The sequence below is a fragment of the Brachyhypopomus gauderio genome, chromosome 5 (assembly GCF_052324685.1).
Source record: "Brachyhypopomus gauderio isolate BG-103 chromosome 5, BGAUD_0.2, whole genome shotgun sequence".
NCBI lineage: Eukaryota > Metazoa > Chordata > Actinopteri > Gymnotiformes > Hypopomidae > Brachyhypopomus > Brachyhypopomus gauderio.
Genome location: NC_135215.1, coordinates 20641627 through 20666173, shown reverse-complemented (window position 1 = coordinate 20666173; position 24547 = coordinate 20641627). Strand labels below are relative to the sequence as shown.

Here is a 24547-nt window from a genome sequence, read left to right as displayed (position 1 = left end):
TGCAATTCCGGCCCAAAGTTATTTAGCGCAACTCACTCGAGAAAGAGCCGGAGAGATTTATGCCCTTCTGTTACTAAATGCAGCCAAACAACCAAATGATTAAAAACACAACTTCCTAGCTCGAAGCCCTCCTGAATGTAATGGAGCTAGAGATCATTGTTCCAAATGGCAGGGGGATTGATGGCTAAGAGACCGGAGATTGTGGGGTGTTATTTTTGACACATAGCTAAATTGCAGGGAGGCTGGAAGCCACTCACCCTCTCTCTGGGTTGACCACGATGGCCCGGGGCTTGTCGTGCTCTCCACGGAGGACCACTCCGACGCGCGAGCCGTCCGTGCGGGTAACGTTGATGACGTTGGTGACCTCGCTGGTCCAGTAGATGAAGCGGCTGTAGATGTCGATGCTCAGGTCGAAGGGCTGCAGGCCCAAGTTGTGGCCGCTCGCCCCGCTGGTCACTACCGTCATGCTCTGTCACGTCAGATAAGAACAGTGAGTCTAGGAGACATCGTCAAAACGTACTCCCATCATTCCCATCACACACTAGTAGGGGCCTGATGCTAGCCTGGGGAGGGATTAAAGCTGGGAAGGATGGGCACTGGTTTGAGTGTGGTGGCACTGGTTTGAGCGTGGTGGTGGTGGGGGGCACTGGTTTGAGCGTGGTGGTGGGGGGCACTGGTTTGAGTGTGGTGGGCACTGGTTTGAGCGTGGTGGTGGTGGTGGGCACTGGTTTGAGTGTGGTGGCACTGGTTTGAGCGTGGTGGTGGGGGGCACTGGTTTGAGTGTGGTGGTGGTGGTGGGCACTGGTTTGAGCGTGGTGGTGGTGGGCACTGGTTTGAGCGTGGTGGTGGTGGGCACTGGTTTGAGCGTGGTGGTGGTGGTGGGCACTGGTTTGAGCGTGGTGGTGGTGGTGGGCACTGGTTTGAGCGTGGTGGTGGTGGTGGGCACTGGTTTGAGCGTGGTGGTGGTGGTGGGCACTGGTTTGAGCGTGGTGGTGGTGGTGGGCACTGGTTTGAGCGTGGTGGTGGTGGTGGGCACTGGTTTGAGCGTGGTGGTGGTGGGGGGCACTGGTTTGAGCGTGGTGGTGGTGGGGGGCACTGGTTTGAGCGTGGTGGTGGTGGGGGGCACTGGTTTGAGCGTGGTGGTGGTGGGCACTGGTTTGAGCGTGGTGGTGGTGGGCACTGGTTTGAGGGGGCCTACCTGGTTGCCATCCTCTTGGGCACGGCGGATGACGTTCTGCTTGGAGTCGATCCAGTAGAGCTGCTTGTCGAGCGGGTCGTAGTCGACGGCGCGCACGTTGCGGAGGCTGTGGATGGGCAGGATGATGTCTGGGCTCTGCTGCTCATCCATCACCATGCGGTTGATGGCCATCTTCTGGCTGAACAGCAGGAAGGAGGTGGGAGCTGACGGAGGAACCAGGACAGATATGGAGAAGGAGTGTTAACAGGACCTGGACTGGACCGATGTGGTCAAGCTCTCCAAGACCAAGACTCAGAGAGCAAATTACACCCCAACTACGAAGCAGCAGTCAGCCGTCCTGGCTGTAGCGCTGTGGGAGCATGTTTAGCTCTGGGCACAGGAAACAGCATCATCGATGACAAGCAAGTGCTAATCTCAGCTTTCCCTCTACAACAGCAGAAGCCCTATGTAGCTTAGCAGCCATATTTTACCGAACAAGAGAACCACAGAGTTTACCAGAGGAAGCCAGAGTTACCTGGGTGACTACAGTAAGACTTAAGCTTCGATTCTAAGCTCTTACCGCACAAAAGAAGAGAGGGAAAAAACAAGGGTTAGGATGAAGGGTAAAGCTCCTGGTGGATATTGTCTTTCTCCAGCCTCTTGAATTATAGTGTGGCTGTTTACATTCATACGTTGTGGCGGTAAACAGCCACACAGCCCCGGGGCGCCGTGCAGGAGACGGGCTGGGCATGGCGGGTTAAGCTCTGTTAGGATGCGGAGCAGGGGCTGGGGGTGGGATGGGAGAGGGCTCATGTCTTGGCTCTTGCCAACTTGGCCGCCCACTGCCGGTCAGTGAAGCGCCCCTCTGGTCGGTGGGCACGCTCTTCGGGCCGGTTTGTGGCCGCGTGGCTCAGGGGCAAGAGTGGGCCAACTGGTGTGGGGCAGGAGCCCCGGGCGAGGAGAACAGGGCAGCAGCAGACTGAGGAGGACTCCAGTCATTTACACTCGGCTGGGGCAAAGGCAAATTGCTGACTGACTGCCAAACCATGCTTTCAAACCCATTTGATATTAATCTTTAATGAAGTCTGTGTGTGTGTGTGTGTGTGTGTGTGTGTGCGTGTGAGCCTCACCACTGCAGGTCTTGTTGTCGGAGTTGAGCGAGTAGTGGGCAGGACATCCGCACACGTAGCTGCTGACCGGCACGGCCAGGCAGAGGTGTGAGCAGTGGCCGTTGGTGGAGGCGCAGGCGTTCCAGCCGCCCTGCCGCGAGGAGTGGAACACCAGGATGTCCATCACGTAGTCCAGGTGGCCCTGGATCAGCGTGCGGTTCTGCCCGCTCGTCTTGTTGGCCCGTTCGATGCTGCGCTGGCTCCAGTCCGTCCAGTAGATGTAGTCCTGATACTGGGTGAGGCCAAAAGGGTGTGGCAGGTCGTCGGCGATCACCTCTCGCTCAAGACCTACACACACACACACACACACACACACACGCATGCACGCACACACACACACACACACACACACACACGCACACACGCACACACGCACACACAGTCAATGCCGAAAAACACACTCCAGTCACTGAGGTGACAGAGGCAGCCATCAGAACGATTCAGCACAGTGATTGATGAGGGTGTCCAGACGCTGCACAGGAGCCCTGGAGGAGCACCAGTGCCAGGGGCCCAGTTCCAGACTCCCAGCACAGCAGTGCCAACGGCTTCACTCTCCAGGCCTTTAAACGGCCCTTTGAAGACTTCCTACAGTGTGTAGAAACTGTGTTTTCTAATGCTAATGTTTTCGCACAATATCTATTTAACAGATTTGCAGAACACATGGTCGTGCTGACTCTGCCCGGGCCGTCAGGCAGGAATCGGCGACGGCGCGATTAAAGTGTACAAACGAGGGAGAGAAGTGTGGAGTGTGCGAGGCGGCTGGTCACCGAGCATGTTGGAGGACTCGATCAGCGTGGTGTCCAGGTCCGTCCAGTACAGGCGCCTCTCGGCGTAGTCGATGGTGAGGCCGTTTGCGCGGCCCACGTTGGGCACCAGCGTGATGCGGCCAGTGCCGTCCATGGCGGCGCGGTCGATCTTGGGCCTGCCGCCCCACTCCGTCCAGTACATGAAGCTGCAGGAGATGGTGGAGGGGACACGCGTGCACAATCAAGAGCACTGACCACACTCCACATGCGGCAGAACCATTTCAACCCATCTACAGCACCACGCCAGCACAGAACCAACCATTTCAACCCATCTACAGCACCACGCCAGCACAGCTGCTGCATTTAAAGCCCCTGCTGGAGGAGGTACTGAGGGAATTCTTCGCACTTGAGAGGCATTTAGCCTTTAATCCTTAAAACCTAATTTTGAGGGATATTTTTAAGAGCCCTCGGTTGCTATTTAATAACCTGCACACTAGTAAAGCGATCATTAAGTTCGCTATGAAGAAAAGAGGGAGATCAACACGGAGACTGCCAGAACCTTCCAGCGCAGGTCACACAGAATGCCTGTCGGACACCAGACTGCAATTAACTGAAACAATGGACTTATAACATCTCTGAACTGGCTGAGCAAACAGGGGAGAGAGAGAGACGGGGAGGCCAATCTTTACACTGCTCCGTGGCCAACATTTACGTTGTAAAAACCCCAAACGTATTCTGCTCCAGTGGAACAGGAAGCGTGTTAAGCGGAGGGCTCCTACCCTTCAGCTGGGTCCAGGGCCAGGGCTCGCGGGCTGTCCAGGTCCTTCCACACCAGGACCTGCCGGTGCTGGCCATCCAGCTTGGCCACCTCAATGCGGTTGGTGCCCGTGTCTGCCCAGTAGAGGTTCTTGCCGAGCCAATCCACAGCCATGCCCTCTGGGTAGTCCAGGCCGAACTCCACCACGTGCTCCAAGGCGCTGCCGTTCATGAACGCCCGGCTGATGGTCTGGGGGGAGGGGATACAGCAAGTGGTGTTAACACGCTGCTCGGTACACATCTCCTGAAGAGATGGACCTTACAGGTGTGCTAGGACTGGAGAGAGGAAAGGAGACACTGCCCCTTTAAGTGTGAAACGCTCCTGTTCCATAAAGAGGGGGAAGGAAGTCAAGGGCCGAGTTTAGTCTAAGGCACACGCAGGGACCCAGACACCTCCATAGAGGAATGAAAACAAAACCTTTCAGAAAGGAACCACCACAGCTGCAGCTGCTGGAAGACTGCGAGCAAGGTCACGCACTCACACGCACCCATCCCCCGACCGCTCACACGCACCCATCCCCCGACCGCTCACACGCACCCATCCCCCGACCGCTCACACGCACCCATCCCCCGACCGCTCACACGCACCCATCCCCCGACCGCTCACACGCACCCATCCCCCGACCGCTCACACGCACCCATCCCCCGACCGCTCACATGCACCCATCCCCCGACCGCTCACACGCACCCATCCCCCGACCGCTCACACTTCACACTTTAGAAATACTCAAAACAACATTCACAAAGAGATCCAAACAGTCTGATAGTCCCACCATCTCCCCTAACCACGTCTGAAATTGACTTTTCTTTTTAAATTTCCTCAAACTCTCCCACACTCTCTAATGAGAGCAACGTGCAAATGTTTATTGCTTCTGTCTTTTTATTCTTCTACTAAACCACCAAATAAAGGATTTAAATGTAAATCCACTCGTACATAAAAAGACCGACGTACACAACACTTTGGACCTCACACCTCGCAACGCTGCAGCCTGTCCATGAGACCTGGAAAGACCAGAGATTGCGGACTGAGTGAGGCTGGTTACACCTGCAGGGACAGTCAGGTAAGGGCCGATAACGCTCCAGTGCTCCTGCACCATCTGGACTCTGTGGCTCCAGCCCAGCCAGCCCGACAGGGGCAGCACAGTCACTTACCCAACCCATCAGAACTATGTACAGAACTAGTCTGCACAGTGCAGTGGGGAGACTAGAAACTTAGAAAACACCCTCTGAGTCTCACAGCAGGGGGAGGAGCTTGACAGGAATTCAGGAGAATACGGCACACACACACACACACACACACACACACACACACACACACACACACACACACACACACACACACACACACACACACACACACACACACACACACACACACACACACACACACACAGACAGAGAGGAAAAGCTATCAATTATTTCCAAACCGGCACCTCTGGGGAGCCCATTATTGAAGGCTACTTTGGGCAGGGAGCCAGCCAGGAGGCCTCCTCACACATCAGCATCTCTCCTCCACCTGCTCACCTTCAGCGTGATGTCCGTCCAGTAGATGCGGTTGTCAGTGACGTCGAAGTCGAGCGCGGACGCCTCCTTGACTCCCGTGAGCGGGATGGCCACGTTGTTGTTGTTGGTCTCCAGGGAGATGCGGCGGATGTCGGTGTGGCGGGAGAAGAGCAGGAAGGCCTCGGGCACGATGCATGTGCTCATGTCACCGATGAGCTCCAGACCAATGGGGCAGGCACACGCCACACCCTGAGGCTTATACAGACACAGGTGACTGCAGCCGCCGTTGGCCTCAGCGCAGGGGTTAGTGCCTGAGAGAGAGAGAGAGAGAGAGAGAGAGAGAGAGAGAGAGAGAGAGAGAGAGAGAGAGAGAGAGAGAGAGAGAGAGAGAGAGAGAGAGAGAGAGAGAGAGAGAGAGAGAGAGAGAGAGAGAGAGAGAGAATTAATATTGGCTGGTATTTGGCTCCATATGCCCTGTCCTGCTCCTGTCCACCCAAACACTAGCTGGATAGGCCCTGCTGGACATTCCCCTGCAGTTAGCCATGTCTTGCGTGACCAGTAGGGGGCGCTCACCGAACGCCTGGTGCACGTAGGTGGCCTTCAGCCCCATGAGGTCGGGCAGCTGGTCAATGATGACCTCCCTGTCGGCCGTGCGCTTGTGCACGCGCTCGATGCTGCGGCGCTGCCAGTCGGTCCAGTAGATGTAGTCGCCCAGCAGGGTGAAGCCGAAGATGTGAGGAAGCTTGTCCTCCACCAGGATCCGCCGGCCCGAGCCGTCCATGTTCATCACCTGGGAGGGAGGGGAAGAGAGAAACATAAAGCCCGGCAGTCATCTCTGATATTTTTACACTGCATCGCAGTGCTCTAGCTGAACTGTCTGTGAGAAGGGCTGAGCTGGGCAGCAACAACAAGCACAGCAACAACGGCCTTTTTGTTACAGTATTGGAGTGTAACCAGCGCAGTGGGAGGTACTGCGAGAGGAGGGGCCTACGAGCCCAAACCGCCGCCCTCGCGTCCACGCTGGCCCTCCGATCCGGACGGAGGGGACCAACCTCCACTCTCCGTTCACCACTTGCCTCCTCGCCGATCCTTGTTTACCGCTCTACACACCTGCTCTCCGCATGTGGTCCAAGACCCTTCTGGCGCACAGTGGTAAATGGCAGATGGCCCAACCCCCTGGACCGGGACCGGTGTTCTCCGGACTCTTGCCGAGCCAATCCACCTGGACCGGGACCGGTGTTCTCCGTGAAGGAGTGAAGGGTTGTGGTAGTGGAGCACTTTGAGGAACGCTTCACAGGACGACCAGACTGGCCACGATGGTGGGAGAGGGTCTGGACCACCGCCTCTGCTTCAGCACAACAAGAATGTGTGTGTGCGCGTGTGCGTATATACATCTATGCTTGTGTGTGTGTGTGTGCGCGCATTCCTGCATGTGTGTTATGGAGCAGGGGGAGAGTGAGTTACTGACCGAGTGAGGCCTCAACACCCAAGGATGCTGCTTTTGATCCCTAACTTTGTTAACCTTTGTTCTGCCAATACAAACATGCCACCATTAACGCCCCTGGCGACGGCTGCTGAGTGTTCGCTTGGCTCATTTTTGCCTGGGCCAGTGTTGGACTGACAAACTGAACACAAGAGAGACCTGGATGGTTAAATTTTACAAATTCGATCCAGTTAAGTTGGTAGTTTTTACTCACAGGGAGTAATACAGGTTACACTGTGCATGCTTTACACAGACAGCATGCCGGACAGCTACTGTTAAACACACTGGATCAGCGGGCATGACAGAGGCAGGGTTTTGGTTTCTTTAGTGGTGGTTTAGAGACACAGAAGGATGTCATATTTCTTTTGATGCTGTCCATGTTCTCACTATGCTGACTCCAACCTGAAACACTCAAAACTGTATAATATACTAGATGGTGGATGCAGTAAAGATATATGCATCCTTCATCACCCACCGACGCCATCCATACTAGCCTCATGTTTATGACCCTCAAAAGCCCCAATCCTAGCAGAGGGTCAATTGAAAAAACGGGGGCTTGTTCAAGAATTTTTAATCTGGGGTAGATTTGCCATTTGCAGTGAATGGCTTATATGGAAGAGTGGGTGCTGGCCAGAGGGATCTTGTAGGATTTGTATTTTTAAAGAAATGAGAAGGGTGCAGACAGCTCTGGCAGAGAGGCTCGGCCAACGATTCTGATCGCTTTTGATGAGTAAAGATGAGTAAAATGCCTCAGTTTTGAGTTCGACCCATTATGGAACATTTCAGCATATAGATGCACCATTAAACTGGGCTAACTAAATTTTACTTAATTTTTGGACTAGTCAGTAGAGAACAAGAACTCTGTTCTTTGTTGATGCTAGAGACAGATCGAATAATGATTCTTTGAAAACCACTGTCTTAAAAGCATATGGGTTAGTACCACAAGCATAAACACAGACTTAGAGACCACAACCAAGTGAAGTAAAATGTCAGGAAATGTCAGGAAAATGCACAATGTCACCTAATCATGTGTTTCAGGTGAAGGGCCAGTCACATGATTCTTGTCACAGGAATGGCCCTACCCGCTTTAGAAATTACAGAGAACCCATGTGTATGTCTGAACAACTGTTCTGATGTTTACAGCACAGGTACTGTAGTCACTGGAGCTCAGAGGCAACAATTTAGAGACATGATCAAGTTGTCCGACCAATTTTTATATTACAGCTTTAATCAAGATGAAGATGTAGTACTGGATGACCTGAATAACCAATGTCAAAGTAAACGTAAAACTTGGTGCTCAGAAAAGGGAAGATAAATCGGACTGTGTGGTAAAGTGAACATCTTTATCTTCTGCTCAGGAAGTACTCATTTTGAAAGGATTCTAAACATCTGTTGTAGAGAGAGATGAGTTGACAGGCAAATGGGATATTACTTATAGGGTTGTGTTTAAAAAAATCGATTTTTCAATTCAAATCGATCTTCATTTGAACGATTAGATATCGATTTATTAAACCTGAGATCGAGCTTTAAAATTGGCAAATTTTCCCCGCATATGCATACCGCTTTAACGTCTCGCGTTTTATATCCTGTGACGTGCTTGAATTCCACCTTGTTTAGGTGTGTGAACCCTGCAAACATGACTTTGTTCATGACTTCTTGGCCTGGTGTCAAGAAAGACACTGCAAAGTATTGTAGGTCATCCATGTGAGTGTATAGGGAAGTTGAATCAGACACCAGCCATGTTTGTTCCCATTCCTGTAGTATGTGAACCATCGGAGCGATTACTGCTAAGTCAGGTAATCAGCTTCAGTTAACTGGGCCATATGTGCCTCCACCAGATTTCTAGAGAGAAATCCACCTTTGACCACCCACCAGAAACGTTTTTTTGACCCATAGTAGCAAACAGACTAAGGTATAAACATGCTGGCAATTAACTTTGCAGGTAATGTACAGTGTAGCTAGCATCCAGAATCTCAGGGGTAGAAAGATTCCACAGAAATCTCAATTCCGTGTATTTAAAACATGGGCTGGAGAAGCACCGTTGATATATTACGCAGTATGGGAGGCAGTACAGGAACGTCTTGGTTTTAGTTCAGTAGAGCCAGTTTTGGGCGTGGAGTTTGAGGACCTTTGGAAATTTTAAGTCGTTTTTGGAGTACTTGATAGAAAGCTAAGATAACCAAAAGGTTTTCGGTTGTGCCAGTACATTTAGAGAGCAGTTATTTCATGTGTGTGAGCTAGTCCATGACACGCTGAACAAGTCTCAAGCTAAAGTGAAAAAGCATTATGACAAGGAAGCAGTATCGTGTACCTTTCGGATGTATCGTAAATTTTAGTTTTGCTACAAATCTCTTGTGCTTCTCTACAAGCGATGTTTTTGGGACTTTATATCATGGAACAGATTACGTTATTGGAGACGGGTATAAATTCAGCAGAAAGTTCAGACACTATGTCAGTCAAGGGTCACCTGCCAGTTACTCCCTCTTGTAGTTTGCTAATAAAGTGAACAGAACACCACTCAAATGCCTCGTTTCTCTTCTGCTTGAGCTGTTTTTTCTCTACTAGCTGCGCATGCTGCGAGAAAAATCAAACTGACAATCATCGCTGGCCATGGTTTGGATTTACAAAGGAGAAACTGAAACTACAAACTAGTACCTTAAGCTGGCCAGAGTATGACAAAACTGGAAAGTAGTGTAATCTGTACATTACAATTTCTCTTTCTCTACGGGTTACCCAAACACATAAAGCCACGTGCAGATGAGCACATGCGCTCACACACGCACGCGCGAGAGAGCTCGAGTGAGAGAGCGCGAGAACGAGTGAGAGAGTGAGAGCACACGAGTATAAAATGGAGTTTCCATCCTTAGTATGATGGCCTCAGCCAAAAGGTCTCCAACGGTTTGGGAGTTGTGACCGCAGTGTGGTGTGGGTTGCAGATTCTGGGGCTATTCTAAACAGCGTAGACCGCAGCTGGAGTACAGGCCGCAATCGCAACCAGATGTGACACATAGCCGCAAAATCACCGCCTCACAGAGGAGAGCCAAGCAGCTTTTCCCCCTCCCCAACTACACTACACTGACCCCACACACAACCCCACACTCCCCCTCCCCAACTACACTACACTGACCCCACACACAACCCCACACTCCCCCTCCCCAACTACACTACACTGACCCCACACACAACCCCACACTCCCCCTCCCCAACTACACTACACTGACCCCACACACAACCCCACACTCCACCTCCCCAACTACACTGACCCCACACACAACCCCACACTCCACCTCCCCAACCACACTGACCCCACACACAACCCCACACTCCCCCTCCCCAACTACACTACACTGACCCCACACTCCCCCTCCCCAACCACACTGACCCCACACACAACCCCACACTCCCCCTCCCCAACTACACTGACCCCACACACAACCCCACACTCCACCTCCCCAACCACACTGACCCCACACACAACCCCACACTCCCCCTCCCCAACTACACTACACTGACCCCACACTCCCCCTCCCCAACCACACTGACCCCACACACAACCCCACACTCCACCTCCCCAACTACACTACACTGACCCCACACTCCACCTCCCCAACCACACTACACTGACCCCACACACAACCCCACACTCCCCCTCCCCAACTACACTACACTGACCCCACACACAACCCCACACTCCACCTCCCCAACCACACTACACTGACCCCACACACAACCCCACACTCCCCCTCCCCAACTACACTACACTGACCCCACACACAACCCCACACTCCCCCTCCCCAACTACACTACACTGACCCCACACACAACCCCACACTCCCCCTCCCCAACTACACTACACTGACCCCACACTCCCCCTCCCCAACTACACTACACTGACCCCACACACAACCCCACACTCCCCCTCCCCAACTACACTACACTGACCCCACACACAACCCCACACTCCCCCTCCCCAACTACACTACACTGACCCCACACACAACCCCACACTCCACCTCCCCAACTACACTGACCCCACACACAACCCCACACTCCACCTCCCCAACCACACTGACCCCACACACAACCCCACACTCCCCCTCCCCAACTACACTACACTGACCCCACACTCCACCTCCCCAACCACACTACACTGACCCCACACACAACCCCACACTCCCCCTCCCCAACTACACTACACTGACCCCACACACAACCCCACACTCCACCTCCCCAACCACACTACACTGACCCCACACACAACCCCACACTCCCCCTCCCCAACTACACTACACTGACCCCACACACAACCCCACACTCCCCCTCCCCAACTACACTACACTGACCCCACACACAACCCCACACTCCCCCTCCCCAACTACACTACACTGACCCCACACACAACCCCACACTCCCCCTCCCCAACTACACTACACTGACCCCACACACAACCCCACACTCCACCTCCCCAACTACACTGACCCCACACACAACCCCACACTCCACCTCCCCAACCACACTGACCCCACACACAACCCCACACTCCCCCTCCCCAACTACACTACACTGACCCCACACACAACCCCACACTCCACCTCCCCAACCACACTACACTGACCCCACACACAACCCCACACTCCCCCTCCCCAACTACACTACACTGACCCCACACACAACCCCACACTCCCCCTCCCCAACTACACTACACTGACCCCACACACAACCCCACACTCCACCTCCCCAACCACACTACACTGACCCCACACACAACCCCACACTCCCCCTCCCCAACTACACTACACTGACCCCACACACAACCCCACACTCCCCCTCCCCAACTACACTACACTGACCCCACACACAACCCCACACTCCCCCTCCCCAACTACACTACACTGACCCCACACTCCACCTCCCCAACCACACTGACCCCACACACAACCCCACACTCCCCCTCCCCAACTACACTACACTGACCCCACACACAACCCCACACTCCCCCTCCCCAACTACACTACACTGACCCCACACACAACCCCACACTCCACCTCCCCAACCACACTACACTGACCCCACACACAACCCCACACTCCCCCTCCCCAACTACACTACACTGACCCCACACACAACCCCACACTCCCCCTCCCCAACTACACTACACTGACCCCACACACAACCCCACACTCCCCCTCCCCAACTACACTACACTGACCCCACACTCCACCTCCCCAACCACACTGACCCCACACACAACCCCACACTCCCCCTCCCCAACTACACTACACTGACCCCACACACAACCCCACACTCCCCCTCCCCAACTACACTACACTGACCCCACACACAACCCCACACTCCCCCTCCCCAACTACACTACACTGACCCCACACTCCACCTCCCCAACCACACTGACCCCACACACAACCCCACACTCCCCCTCCCCAACTACACTACACTGACCCCACACACAACCCCACACTCCCCCTCCCCAACTACACTACACTGACCCCACACACAACCCCACACTCCCCCTCCCCAACTACACTACACTGACCCCACACTCCACCTCCCCAACCACACTGACCCCACACACAACCCCACACTCCACCTCCCCAACTACACTAGACTGACTCCACACCCCCCCCCCCCCCCCCCACTGACTCCACCCCACACACACACACACCACCTCCCCAACTATACTGCACTGACCCTACACAACAACCCCAGAGGCAGCTTGGAGGGAAGAGGGGTGGCATCTATGGCAACGGGCACGCTCCACAATGAGAGCATCAGCAAAAGCCAACCTGCTCCGAGGTCATCTGGTTTTGGAACTGGACAGGACCGGGCTCACTGGCTTTGGCGGTGGACCCACAAGGGGGGAGGGGGGTGCAGGAGCAGATTGCTACTGCGTTTGTTTAGACTGGCACCCGGAGTGGAGTGGTAATGTGGCGTGAGATTCGGGAAGTGCTTGGGTGTGGAGTTTGAGGGCAAGGAGAGGGTGAAAGGTCGGCCCATGAGAGGAGTGTGCTAGACAAACCTGGCTGTTAAAAACAGCAGGGATACCCGTCGCCTCTAGCACACTGACCAGTGTGAGCTTATGTGCAGTAGTGAGACTCTGGAGCAGTAGAGAGCAGAGGGACTCATGTGGCCAGAACACACTTGCAAAGAACAGGGCCCGCTCACCATTTTGAGAAACAAACCAAACATTCAGTATATGTTGCATACAAGCCGCGTTTCTGATTTCCTTATTTGGAAATTGAAACAGATGTTTCTCAATTCTTGGAAAATTCCAGGCTGCCCCATTCAAACCCTAAAAGAGGGGCAGTAGCTTTAATGCTGATCACTGGCAACCCTTCTTGTGTGTGTGTGTGTGTGTGTGTGGCGCTACTGAAGCTGATGCTGGAGCCGTGTGCTCTTAGCATGTGCCCAAACAGACAGCAGGGGGGAGAACTGCTGCAGACTGCTGCTGTGGAGAGAACAAAGACCCCATGCTGCGCGCACACACACACACACACACACACACACACACACACACACACACGTACGTACACACGTACGTACACACACTCAGACATAGCACATGGGTGCATGCGCATAGACTTTCATTAAGCCATACATGTATACACGCACGCACACACACACAATCCTTCAGAAGCAACTGGACCAACCGTGCTGAGCAACCACCCTCTGAGCTCAGTTAATGAGACACGCTGAACCCGTGTGTGTGTGTGTGTGTGTGTGTGTGTGTGTGTGTGTGTGTGTGTGTGCGCTCGTGTGCTGTAGAGCAAGCCCAGCATGCCCGGGTGGCAGTGTTGGTGACTGGTGCGCTCTCAGCCTTTTCAGTTATTTGACAACGTTTGCGTTTTGAATTCAACCCACTGCACTCACTGATCGGCCTCACCTCTATCTTATCGGTCTTGGCATCGCCCCAGTAGATCTTCCTCTCGGCGTAGTCCAGCGCCAGGCCGTTGGGCCAGCCCAGAGAGGTGTTCACTAGCACCACGCGCTCCGTGCCGTCCAGAGCCGCGCGCTCGATCTTGGGTATGTCGCCCCAGTCGGTCCAGTACATGTACCTGGGGGAGGGGGCGAGAGACATTGTAAGATCAGTCTACACACTCCAGGTCCAACATGACATAGTGGTTAAATGACCTGCAATTACAGCTGTCCATATGTACACACATTATTCCTTCGAAAGAGTATTCTCTTGTAAGTTAAATCCTATTGATGTGAGTGTGGAAGAGAATAATATTTGAAACAAGGTGGGGGAGGGGGGGGTCGTGTGCAGCTGAGTGGTGATGTCACCCTATAACCCCTTTGCCTGCAGCAAGAGCTAAACCTGCAGTGAGAGTGATGTAATCAGTCGCCAACAATCTCAGATGGTATGAAATGACATAACACAGGCGACGGAGGAGGAATGCCACTTGAGGTTGAGTCTATGCCACAGAGACACTCTCACACACGGGCAGACGACGCTCTGTCCACTAGAGCCAGCCGTCGTGACCCGAGGCACTCTGTAGCCATGGAGACCGTTGCTCAGCAACAGGAGAGAGGCTAGCATTTTTGTGAGTGATGACCTCACTTCCTCAAAAACATCTGGGTCATAAGCCTCGCCTCTGCACGACGTTTCCACATCTGGTCGCGAATGCAGACACATCGTCACGTCAACCACAGACTAGAGATGAAACAGTATGATTATAGTGACCACAACCAGCACGTGTATCTGTGTTATCCCGCTATTGCTACATTTTGTAAACGATACTAAAAAAAGATGTATTTAATTTTGTATTAATATTGTTATAGCTATAATTTCTATTATTCTCAATCTCTGTCACACACAGACTGTTTTAAGTGTTGCATTTGAGCACATGCAATGACTCCATGTGAAATTTACATAAGGACCAATGGGTCTAAAGAAGACCATAGATACAGAGGAGTAGAGTAGTTCAAACTCTCCTGTTCAAAACTTTTATGATGTTACTGGTTCTACCTATTCGACGGTCGGATTTCAAATGACAAAAAGGTTGGGCAGCTAAACTACACGTTTCGTGCACAATATGCAAACAGAGTCTGCCAACGCAGCAATGTGGGCTAGATGTGGTAGAGGTCAGGGGTCAAAGCCAATACTACTGTTATTTATTTTTAGAGCTTTTACTATTGTTATTGTAGTTACTATTTTTAGGGCTTTTACTGTTAATGATGCCAAATACCCATATCAAAAGCAGGCGAATAGCTACCTCTGCTGATGTGAATTAGCACACTAAATTAATGACATTGGGCTACATCACCACTTTAAAATGCAGTGGAGGTGTGTGTGTGTGTGTGTACACATGTTTTTAAATGCAAAAGTGAAGCTACCCAGTATGACCCTCCCATGCACGGCTGTGGTGGTTAACTGCCCCAGGACGACGTAGGCTAGCTGCCCCAGGACGACGTAGGCTAGCTGCCCCAGGACAGCGTAGGCTAGCTGCCCCAGGACAGCGTAGGCTAGCTGCCCCAGGACAGCGTAGGCTAGCTGCCCCAGGACAGCGTAGGCTAGCTGCCTCAGGACAGCGTAGGCTAGCTGCCTCAGGACAGCGTAGGCTAGCTGCCTCAGGACACGGTGAGAGTTAACTATTCACTGAGACGAACACAAACAATGTTGCCACATCGTGGTTATTCTGGGAAATCCACACAGGAGAAGGCAATACGCTGATCTAAACAGGGATCTGTTTCAGGAATGAAACAGACAAATACAGACGTTGACAGAATTCATTCCCACCAAGCATTCAGCTAGTGCGGAAGGTCAGGTACAAACGCTGCCGACTCCGCTTGACCACCGACAACGTGACAAAGCAGTGATTCTAGAAGAGCAGGGGGCAAGCTACCAGCGAGTTAGACAAACTTTGACGGTTTCCCCCATGCCGAAGTCTCACGAGCACACTTATCACAAACCCACACAGTATGCTGGGTCTTTCAGAGCGCCATAATTATCCCCCGTTTTAACGATCATTAGAATCTGAACCGGTAACACTAACCATCGAGGATTTTACCGTTTCATACTGTGAACCGCTTCATCACTACCACAGGCATGTCGCCAACCACAGAATTCAATACTTCAACGCTACACAAAGTTGTGATTATTTTAGGGGAACAGACACCGCGTTTCATTTCTGCTGGATGCTCCAGGATAACATCCATCAGTGTACAAACGGCAGTTTCTGAACTGCTGTCTAGTTGCTAGTCGGTTTTATAAATGTGGAAGGCGCAGCATGCAAAACAATATAACAAACAAACAAAAAACAGACTCAGCACAGAAGGAGAGAAGCTGCCCACCCTGCCACAGGGTCCAGGACGATGGCTCTTGGCTCATCCAGATCCTCGGAGATCAGGATCTTCCTCATGGTGCCGTTGAGCCGCGTCACCTCGATGCGGTCCGTGCCCGTGTCCGTCCAGTAGAGGTTGCGCGCCACCCAGTCCACAGCGATGCCGTCTGGGTGGTTGACCTGGGAGGTGACCACGAACTGGGCCTCGCTGCCGTCCAGGCGTGAGCGGCGGATGGCCTGCACCTCGTCGTCTGTCCAGTAGACGTAATCGTCCACGGGGTCGTAGTCGATAGCGATGGCGTGGCGGATGTCGTCGGCATGCAGCACCACGTCGGTGAAGTCGGGCGTGTCCAGCGAGATGCGGCGTAGGTCCGTGCGTCGAGCCAAGAGGAGGAGCTGGACGGGCCCTGAGAGGAGAGAGAGAGACAGAGACAGATAGTGGGTTGATGGCGTCTTTACTGGGGAACAATGCAAGACCGACCTCTACGATCTCTACGCAAACGCAAACTTCCACTAGAGCTGTACAAGAGAGAAAACATGTACAATGTGTGTAGAATGAGGGATTAAAGGGTATAGTTAGTGACCCACCGATTACTATGACCTTAAATAAAGACTAATGAAATCAAAAACTAAAAACACGCTCTTCTCACTAAACACAAACTGCCTGAAGTTGAAAACTGCCTGACGAAGTGGGTGGAGTTATTTAACCTGTGTGGTGCCTTGGCGGCTTTCTGGCTTCAAGCGTGTGGTGCAAAGGAAACTACGGAAAGGTCGGCGGTGGGTCACATGTCGCGATCCAGCAAGTGGCGGAGTCGGGGCTTCAGCACTGCAGCCCATCACAGCACAGAGACGTGCCGACAGGAAAGCAGAGAGCCAGACGCACCGATAGGCTGCCTCTCCGGGGACAGAGGGGGACAAGGTGGGGCTCACCAGCAGAAGACCTTGGGTTCAGCTGGGGACAATATGGAGATACCAACCAGTCTCAGGCTGGGTGGGGGCTGGTGGACTGCCTGGTGAATAGGTGGGGGGAGGGCACCCAGGAGATCTGGGGGGGTGGGGTGGGTTCGCAGGGTGCTGCCTGGCCGGATAAAGGGGCAGCAGTGAAAGGCGGCATTGTGATGGGCCGACTCACTGCTGGACAAACCCTGCCTGCCCCTCTGCTGACTGGGGGAAATGAGGCAGAAAAACAAATGGGCAGAGGGAGGGGGGAGAGTATAAAGGGGCAAAATAGCCACGATTATGAGATACACAAGCTCTCTCCACAAGCTGCGTTGCTATAGTGACTACAGGTCAGCACCCTCCTGCACCTTCAACTGGACGCATCAACTGAGTGAAAGACAATCGGGGGGAGAGAGAGAGGGTGAGAGAGAGGGTGAGAGAGAGAGAGAGAGAGAGAGAGAGAGAGAGGGTGAAGGGGGAGAATTGGAAGAGACAGACAGAGGATGGGCAGGACTAACAGCTGAAGCACAGCCTCCTCCCCCACAGCCGGTAGCTCTCTGTGCTGCGAGGCCCCGGCAGAGGAGGAGCAAGGAGCGAGGGTGTGTGTGTGTGTGTGTGTGTGTGTGTGTGTGTGTGTGTGTCTCACCTTCTCGGCAGGTTCTGTTGTCCTCCAGCAGCTGCACGCCGGTGGGACAGGCGCACTGGTAGTAGGGCTTCACCGGGGACAGCAGGCAGAGGTGTGAACAGCCGCCATTCTTCACCGAGCAGGCGCTCACCATGTCTGTAAGAGAGCCGGCAGGGATGAGGAGGACAGCGCTGGACGTTCGTGTGCAAGCTCAGTGGTGTCAGCGTTACACGCAGCACACACAAACAGGCAGCGGGCGGAGGGGGGTTTGGTCGGACGGAGAGAGTGTGTAAGGTGAGAAAGTACGTTGGGAGCTGTGAGAGAGAGACGAAAGGTCAAAGCCGGTGTGGTGTGGGTGAGAGTGTGAGAGGTGAGAGTGAGTAATGAGAGTGAGTGCAGAGAGCCAGAGGAGCGGAGGTGTGAGGGAGTGAGGCAGGCCGCTCAGCGCCGACTGCACCGCTCTTCTCCCGGCCGTGAGAAATTCTCCACATTCAGTGGGAACAGGGGCCCCATTGTGCAGCTCGGGTGAGGAGAGGCGGAAAGGTGACTGTGCCGTCATCATTTCTGCAGAGTAGCGTTACCCAACAAGCCATTGTGCATTGTTTTCGGGGAAAAGGCTCCGAGCAAAGGCGGCCAGGCTCAGGGGAGACGGGGCTCTCTGGTCTGTCTGGCAACGCGCTGCGCTTCAAAGCCAACCTGGCCCGCGCCGCCGAAACAGCACCACAGACACCACACGTGAGGTGCGGAGCAGGCAGAGACGTGGCTTACACCGAAAGGCTCACTGGTAGGGGTGTGACCAGATCTCGTGTCACGAGATCTCGCGAGATGTAACTCAGCAATATTTCTCGTCGCGTTAAAAATCTGTCTCGCGGGATTTGTGATCCAGCAAGCAGCCAGAATGACGTTGGAAAATACAGGTATTACTATTGAAGATGCCCCCGCCACTTTCAAATTGTTTGTTTGGCAGCATTTTGGGTACCTGGCGGAATATTTTATTTTGCGCGGTGCGTGGAAGAGCAGTGGCAGTGTTGTGGAGTGTTGTGGAGTGTTGTGGAGTGTTGTGGAGTGTTGTGGACGATAAGCTGAGGCAGCGCAGCCTCCACCACAGTTCATCTCGGCAACTCGATCGCTCTCTCACACGCTGTACGCACACACGAGAACATTGTTAGTTTTTTTCTATACTGTATTTACGATTAAAGCGTATCTAAATCTAGGATCATGCTTAACGACGAAAACTGACGGACTTTTCAGTCTCTAACCCCATCGTTAAGCGGGGACTCACTGTAATATTGTTTGTGCTTGAAAAAAATATTAAATTTTATTTCTTTTATTTTAACTTTTATGAAATTTTATTTTAATTTAAATTTGTAGAGGAAGAAGTTAATTAAAAGTTCATGCTTACATCATGCATGTTAAGAGTTATAATAAAACACTTGCATGTGCAGTTACATAAAAGTCTGTTGTCCAGTCATATAATTTGTCATTTTAGTGTTCTTAAAATCTCGTCTCATCTCGTTCTCGTGAACCCAATATCATGTCTCGTCTCGTGAGCTGAGTGTATCGTCACACCCCTACTCACTGGCGATACGCATGTAGGCAGAACAGACCGGGAGAGTGGGGCGGCGTTATCTCAGGGAGGGCGGTGCGGCGGTGGGCGGGGCTTACTGGTGGGCTGCCTCTTCTGGCTGAAGACATGGATGTCCATGGGTGAGAAGATGTTGGAGTGGATCTCCCGCCGCTCCTCACCCGTCTGCTTGTGGCACGCTTGGATAGAGTGTGTGTTCCAGTCCGTCCAGAAGAGTGTGTCTTCGTACAGCGTCAGGGCGAAAGGGTGGGGCAGGGAGCCCTTCACCACCACCTCTCTGAGCGAGGGAAAGGGAAGAGCCACACACACACACACACACAAGTTAGCAAACAGTGGTACTTGGAGACCTTGATAGAGAGCCGCAAAGACTAAAGTAGCGCACTCCAGTGCTGGGAGATCTCCAGTGCTGTAGGAGGAGGCCCTGTAGGAGGAGGCCCTGTAGGAAGAGGCCCTGTAGGAAGAGGCCCTGTAGGAGGAGGCCCTGTAGGAGGAGGCCCTGTAGGAGGAGGCCCTGTAGGAGGAGGCCCTAAGGATCTTTCACTGAAGTGGGCATGAACTCCCACTAACTGTGTGAACAGCACACTCCCCCGCTGCCTTCAACACAGACTGCAGACCAAGGCTTTCAAAAGCACTTGAATTGAACAATCACGCACTTGTAAGATACACGTCTAATACCAGCACTAGAATTGGCCTGTATTATATTTTTGTAAGTTGTTCTACAGAACGTCATGAGTACAATATAAACGGGTCTGACCATCGGCGGCTTGCTGAATTTAAACAGGTGTCATGGAGGACACAGCGCTCCGTGACAGGGACACTTTAGTGGTGTGAGAACTGAAGACCCAGGTCTCCAGCTTTAATCAAATCTGGAGCTCACGTGATTGTGTTTTCACAACTTCACACTTCCAGAAAGCACAACGCATGTGGGAGGGGTTGAGAGGTTTGGGGCGTGGCTTACCTGTCTGTGCCGTCCAAGTTGGAGCGATGGATGAAGCTGTACTTGGCGTCGGCCCAGTACAGCTTCTGCTGGCTGTAGTCCAGGGTGAGCCCGTTGGGCCAGTAGATATTCGTTACGACAATAACCGCGCGATTCGTGCCGTCCATACCAGCCCTCTCGATCTTGGGAACCTCGCCCCAGTCTGTCCAGTACATGTACCTACGGTAAGAAAGAAAGGACAAAATTACCAAAAGAAAAACAGAATAAAGGGGGAAAGAGGTAAAAGTTTCTGTTCTTTCGTTGGCCCCTAGTGCACCTGTCTCCCTGCGGCACATCCGGCCAGCTCAGGCACCCAGTCATCATCACCCCGGTCTCCGCAAGTCCCAACGCCCACCCTCACAGCTCCGCCCACCCTCACAGCTCCGCCCACCCTCACAGCTCCACCCACCCACACAGCTCCACCCACCCACACAGCTCCACCCACCCACACAGCTCCACCCACCCACACAGCTCCACCCACCCACACAGCTCCACCCACCCTCACAGCCGCCACATGTTCAGCTAATATTCGGACCCTTTTCCCTCTTCGTCGCGAACTTGAGGCGGCAAGCGGGATGCTGGTTCGGACCTCGTCCTGGCCAAGTAACCTACTCCAATCATACTCCAAGGACCGGTCAGAGACAGAGGGCAACCCATCCATCTGTGCACACGATGTGCAACAAACAGGTAATAACAGGGCAAGAACACACAACCTCAAAGCACAAGCAAGAGCAGGAAGCACACAGGAGAGGGGTGGGGGATGCACCCTGTAACCACAGTTGGGCATTACCTCCACCAAATCTCACTTACTGCAAATCAACAACGTGCAGGTCAAACCACAACAAGTAGAGTGAACAACCATCGAACAAACATGCAGCACAGCTGAAATTCTAATGATTATTTGGTCTTAGATTGCACAAGTTTTGGTGTGTTGCAAAAAAAAAAAAAAAAAACCATCGGTCAAACTCAAACATCCTGCTTTGTGTGTCTGCACACAGTCGGAGGGGAAAGGTCGCACCTCTGACAGCGGGTCACAGATTATAAATCGGCGGTGCCGCCTGTGGGGAGCGCTGACCTTTGAGCTTTCCCAACGCGGAGCTGCAGGGGGCGGGAGTCCGGATCGCAGAGGAAGGTTGGGTCGCGTTCGCATATCGGGGGGTCTGGACGCCGGCCAAACCCGGGGCCTGGTGGGGCTCACCTTACAGCCGGAGCAGCTCAGAGTCTGGCCCGGCCCGGCCCGGCACCCGCCAGGAGGGGGAGCTCTGCAGAGCACCGTGCGCTGGCCACGGGGTCCGTGCCACTGAATGTATATTTAGACCAGGAGGTGGCGAGCCGGATAGACGGGTGGCAGTAAGAGGGTTACTGGAGCCTTCAACCGCATTACAAGAGGGAAACTTCATGAAGTCCCGCTAAAGCAAGTTAAGGTGCCAACAGTGGAGAGCTTTGAAGCTTAGATAGTGCCTCAGCCAATGAGATGTGCAGTTGACACTGGAGGAGGGGCAGGGGGGAGGGGCAGGGGTGGGATGTACCATATGGGAGTAGGGTGAGGGGGCAGGGCGAGGGGCTGATGGCTCAGGGGAAGTGGAAGAGGTAGCAATTGAAATGTTTTACATAACAAAGCAGGTTAAATGTTTATTAAAAACAGACAAACCGCCGTAAAAGGCCACGCATGTCCAGGTGGCCCGTTTAGAAAGAGCCGGGCGTTTACCAAGATGGAAGGCGCAGACGGGCTGCTGTGCTTTGACCTTCAGCGGCCGGATCGCAGGACGAGAAACGGGAAGCAGCAAAGCACGCGGAGGCCACGACGTCCTAGCGGGACCGTCCACTTTCAGCCCTGGAGGACATGGCTGCAGCCCTGGGCTGTGGGCTGTTACCTGCCCCTTCAGGGACGGCTGGATGGCAGAGGCGTCTCAGCAAGGGGGGCTAGGTGGAAGGTGACCGGCTGGCTGGATTTGGGGTTTTTTTTCAACTGGGCCTCCTTTTGCAAGGGTAAAGATGACAAAATGCAGAGTGAGGGGCGGGAGGGTGGGGGTGTGTGTTTGTGCGTGCTGGGTTAACGGGTGCTTTTGTTTGCTCAGATTGCCCTCTGACTGTCCTCACAGCCAGACACCCACTTCAACCTGGGGCACGCCGCCCCCCCGTCTCCGACTACGACAAACCCTCCCCTCCCCCAAACAACTTTTTCTCTTTCTCCTCTAAAAACATGTCTTCCTTTTTTCAGCTTTCTCCTTCCTCTCATCACCTTATCTCCCCCTTATCTCCAGTGTGATCAGTCTGCTGTCAGCCCGGCACGTTGGCTTCCGTTCCTGCTCCACACACTGTGCAGTATGTGTGTGAGGGAGGAGACACGCCTGCTAGACCTCAGCTACACGGCACCAAACACAACATGCTGAGGTCGTTGCACGAAAAACAGCAAGTTCAGAGAACAAAAAAAAGTGAGTTGACCACATTCTTTAGAGTTACATAACCTTAATTTCCAACAAGCGTCACGATTAGGCTGTTGAAGGCAAGTTGAGAAGTCCGATAATTAACTCGAATGAGAAGTGAGAATAAGGAAAAAGGTCTTTTTCCAGTATGAGCAGCGCAGGCTAACATCTAAACACCTGAGCGCAGAAGGGCTGGTCTGTAGCATTCCTCCCTCAGAACAGGGCTGGCTACCCCATTCATCACACAGCTGAGAAAACACACCCCAACGGCTGGGTGGGGTGGGGTGAAGGTGAGGTGCACGTGTGTGTGTGTGTGTGTGTGTGTGGGATGTCCACACTGAAAAGGGTTTACGAATGTGATGGGTTAGCTGCAAGACTTTAGCTTGGTCACCCCAAATTAAAACATGATCGAACCTAACCAAGGCCCGAGCTTCCTGCTGTGCAGTGACGCATGGAGTAAAAAAAAAAAAAAGCCCAAAAAACAAACGTTCTCGCCTCCTCGGTCGCTGAGCTTGGCGTGGTGCCCAATCTTGGCTCTCCTGGGGGCAAGTCCAGACACTGCCGAAATGCACACATGCGTGCTGAAGACCACCCGCCGGGACTCAGACACGTTATTCCGCGTGGGCCGCAAACACTCCTCACACCGTCCAATCACGTGCCTTAGAACGTTTCCCCAGGATCGCTCGCTGGACACGGAGGGGTAGGCTGGGGGGGCTGATGTCAGCCACCGCAGCTCAATATTCTCACTCAAATATTCAAACACACGAGAACTATTTGTTCAGTTCTTGTGGGGCGATTAGACTTTGCCAGGTTCTCCTTCATGGCTGAACGGTTTGGGGAAAAGACTGTTAATTAGCGCTGCACATATGTTGCTCAGACGCCACACTTCCTAATACAGGCCTAGTGCTGAACAAAAAACGAGCAAATAACGGAGAATGTATATAGACTGAACAAGGACAAACCAGTTCAGCACTGCGTTTCTGCACAGGGAATGTCTGTCTGTCTGTTTACTGTGATACGCCTGTTCCATTTCTGACGTGAACCCTGCTCAGTGACCTCTGCTACGGGCAACAGGGTTCATGTAAACATCCTCATCTTACGCCACCCTAACCAGACTCAAACTCCCACGAGCCAGTAACCGCCAAAGGAGGCAGAGATGAAGAGGGCCCAGGACAAGACCTGCATTGTATTCGATACCTGAAGCATCAGTGCGCTTTGCTGAACCTGGTCCAATGGTGTGTTCCAGCCTGGATTATGGGTAGCAGATCTCTATCCCTCCGTCTCCTCATTCACCTTTGTGTTCTTTCCGTTCCCCTCTGGGATCTCACGTTGATCCGTCTGTGCCCCTGGGTCAGCGCATGGTTTGGACAGACAGTAGGGATGGGGTCGGGGGTCGGGGTGTTTGGTATGGTGTCTCACGCGCAGTCCTGTCCTTCCCGTCAGATGTGAGGCTCCACGTTTTGTGACAACCCGAGCTGCCAGTTCTGTGTGGAGTCGCACAGTCACAGTAGAGAGAGTCTGGGGCACACAAGCTTCTGAATCGGAGCCACGCTAGCTCTCGCAGCAAACCCAGACGCACGCAGAGCTCCAATGGCCATGATGGGTCTCCTTATAAGTCTTAAATGGCCACGTCTAGAGAAGGCCATAAGGAAAGTACATATTACTGGGATTTAACAGTCAGAAGAAAAGCAATACATCAGATACCTGTTTGGTGTGTATCTCTCTCTCTGATGTTAATGTAACTATGTACCCACCCTCCAGCTATAAAATTTGTGTTCCAAGCGCGAGTATGCGTGTGTGGAC

General features: G+C 53.1%; 1 protein-coding gene across 1 annotated transcript in view; it reads right to left on the bottom strand.

The window, feature by feature from the left end:
- lrp6 (low density lipoprotein receptor-related protein 6) overlaps positions 1 to 24547 on the bottom strand; it is a 42556-nt gene that overhangs the window by 7269 nt on the left and 10740 nt on the right. The window contains exons 3-14 of the mRNA XM_077006379.1: positions 20301 to 20498; positions 19423 to 19619; positions 17779 to 17913; positions 16204 to 16600; positions 13793 to 13964; positions 5985 to 6201; positions 5433 to 5722; positions 3872 to 4098; positions 3114 to 3298; positions 2308 to 2634; positions 1199 to 1401; positions 258 to 469 (exon numbers count right to left, since the gene is read on the bottom strand). Coding sequence (XP_076862494.1) covers positions 258 to 469; positions 1199 to 1401; positions 2308 to 2634; positions 3114 to 3298; positions 3872 to 4098; positions 5433 to 5722; positions 5985 to 6201; positions 13793 to 13964; positions 16204 to 16600; positions 17779 to 17913; positions 19423 to 19619; positions 20301 to 20498 — 2760 coding nt within the window. The remainder of the gene's footprint in view (positions 1 to 257; positions 470 to 1198; positions 1402 to 2307; positions 2635 to 3113; positions 3299 to 3871; positions 4099 to 5432; positions 5723 to 5984; positions 6202 to 13792; positions 13965 to 16203; positions 16601 to 17778; positions 17914 to 19422; positions 19620 to 20300; positions 20499 to 24547) is intronic.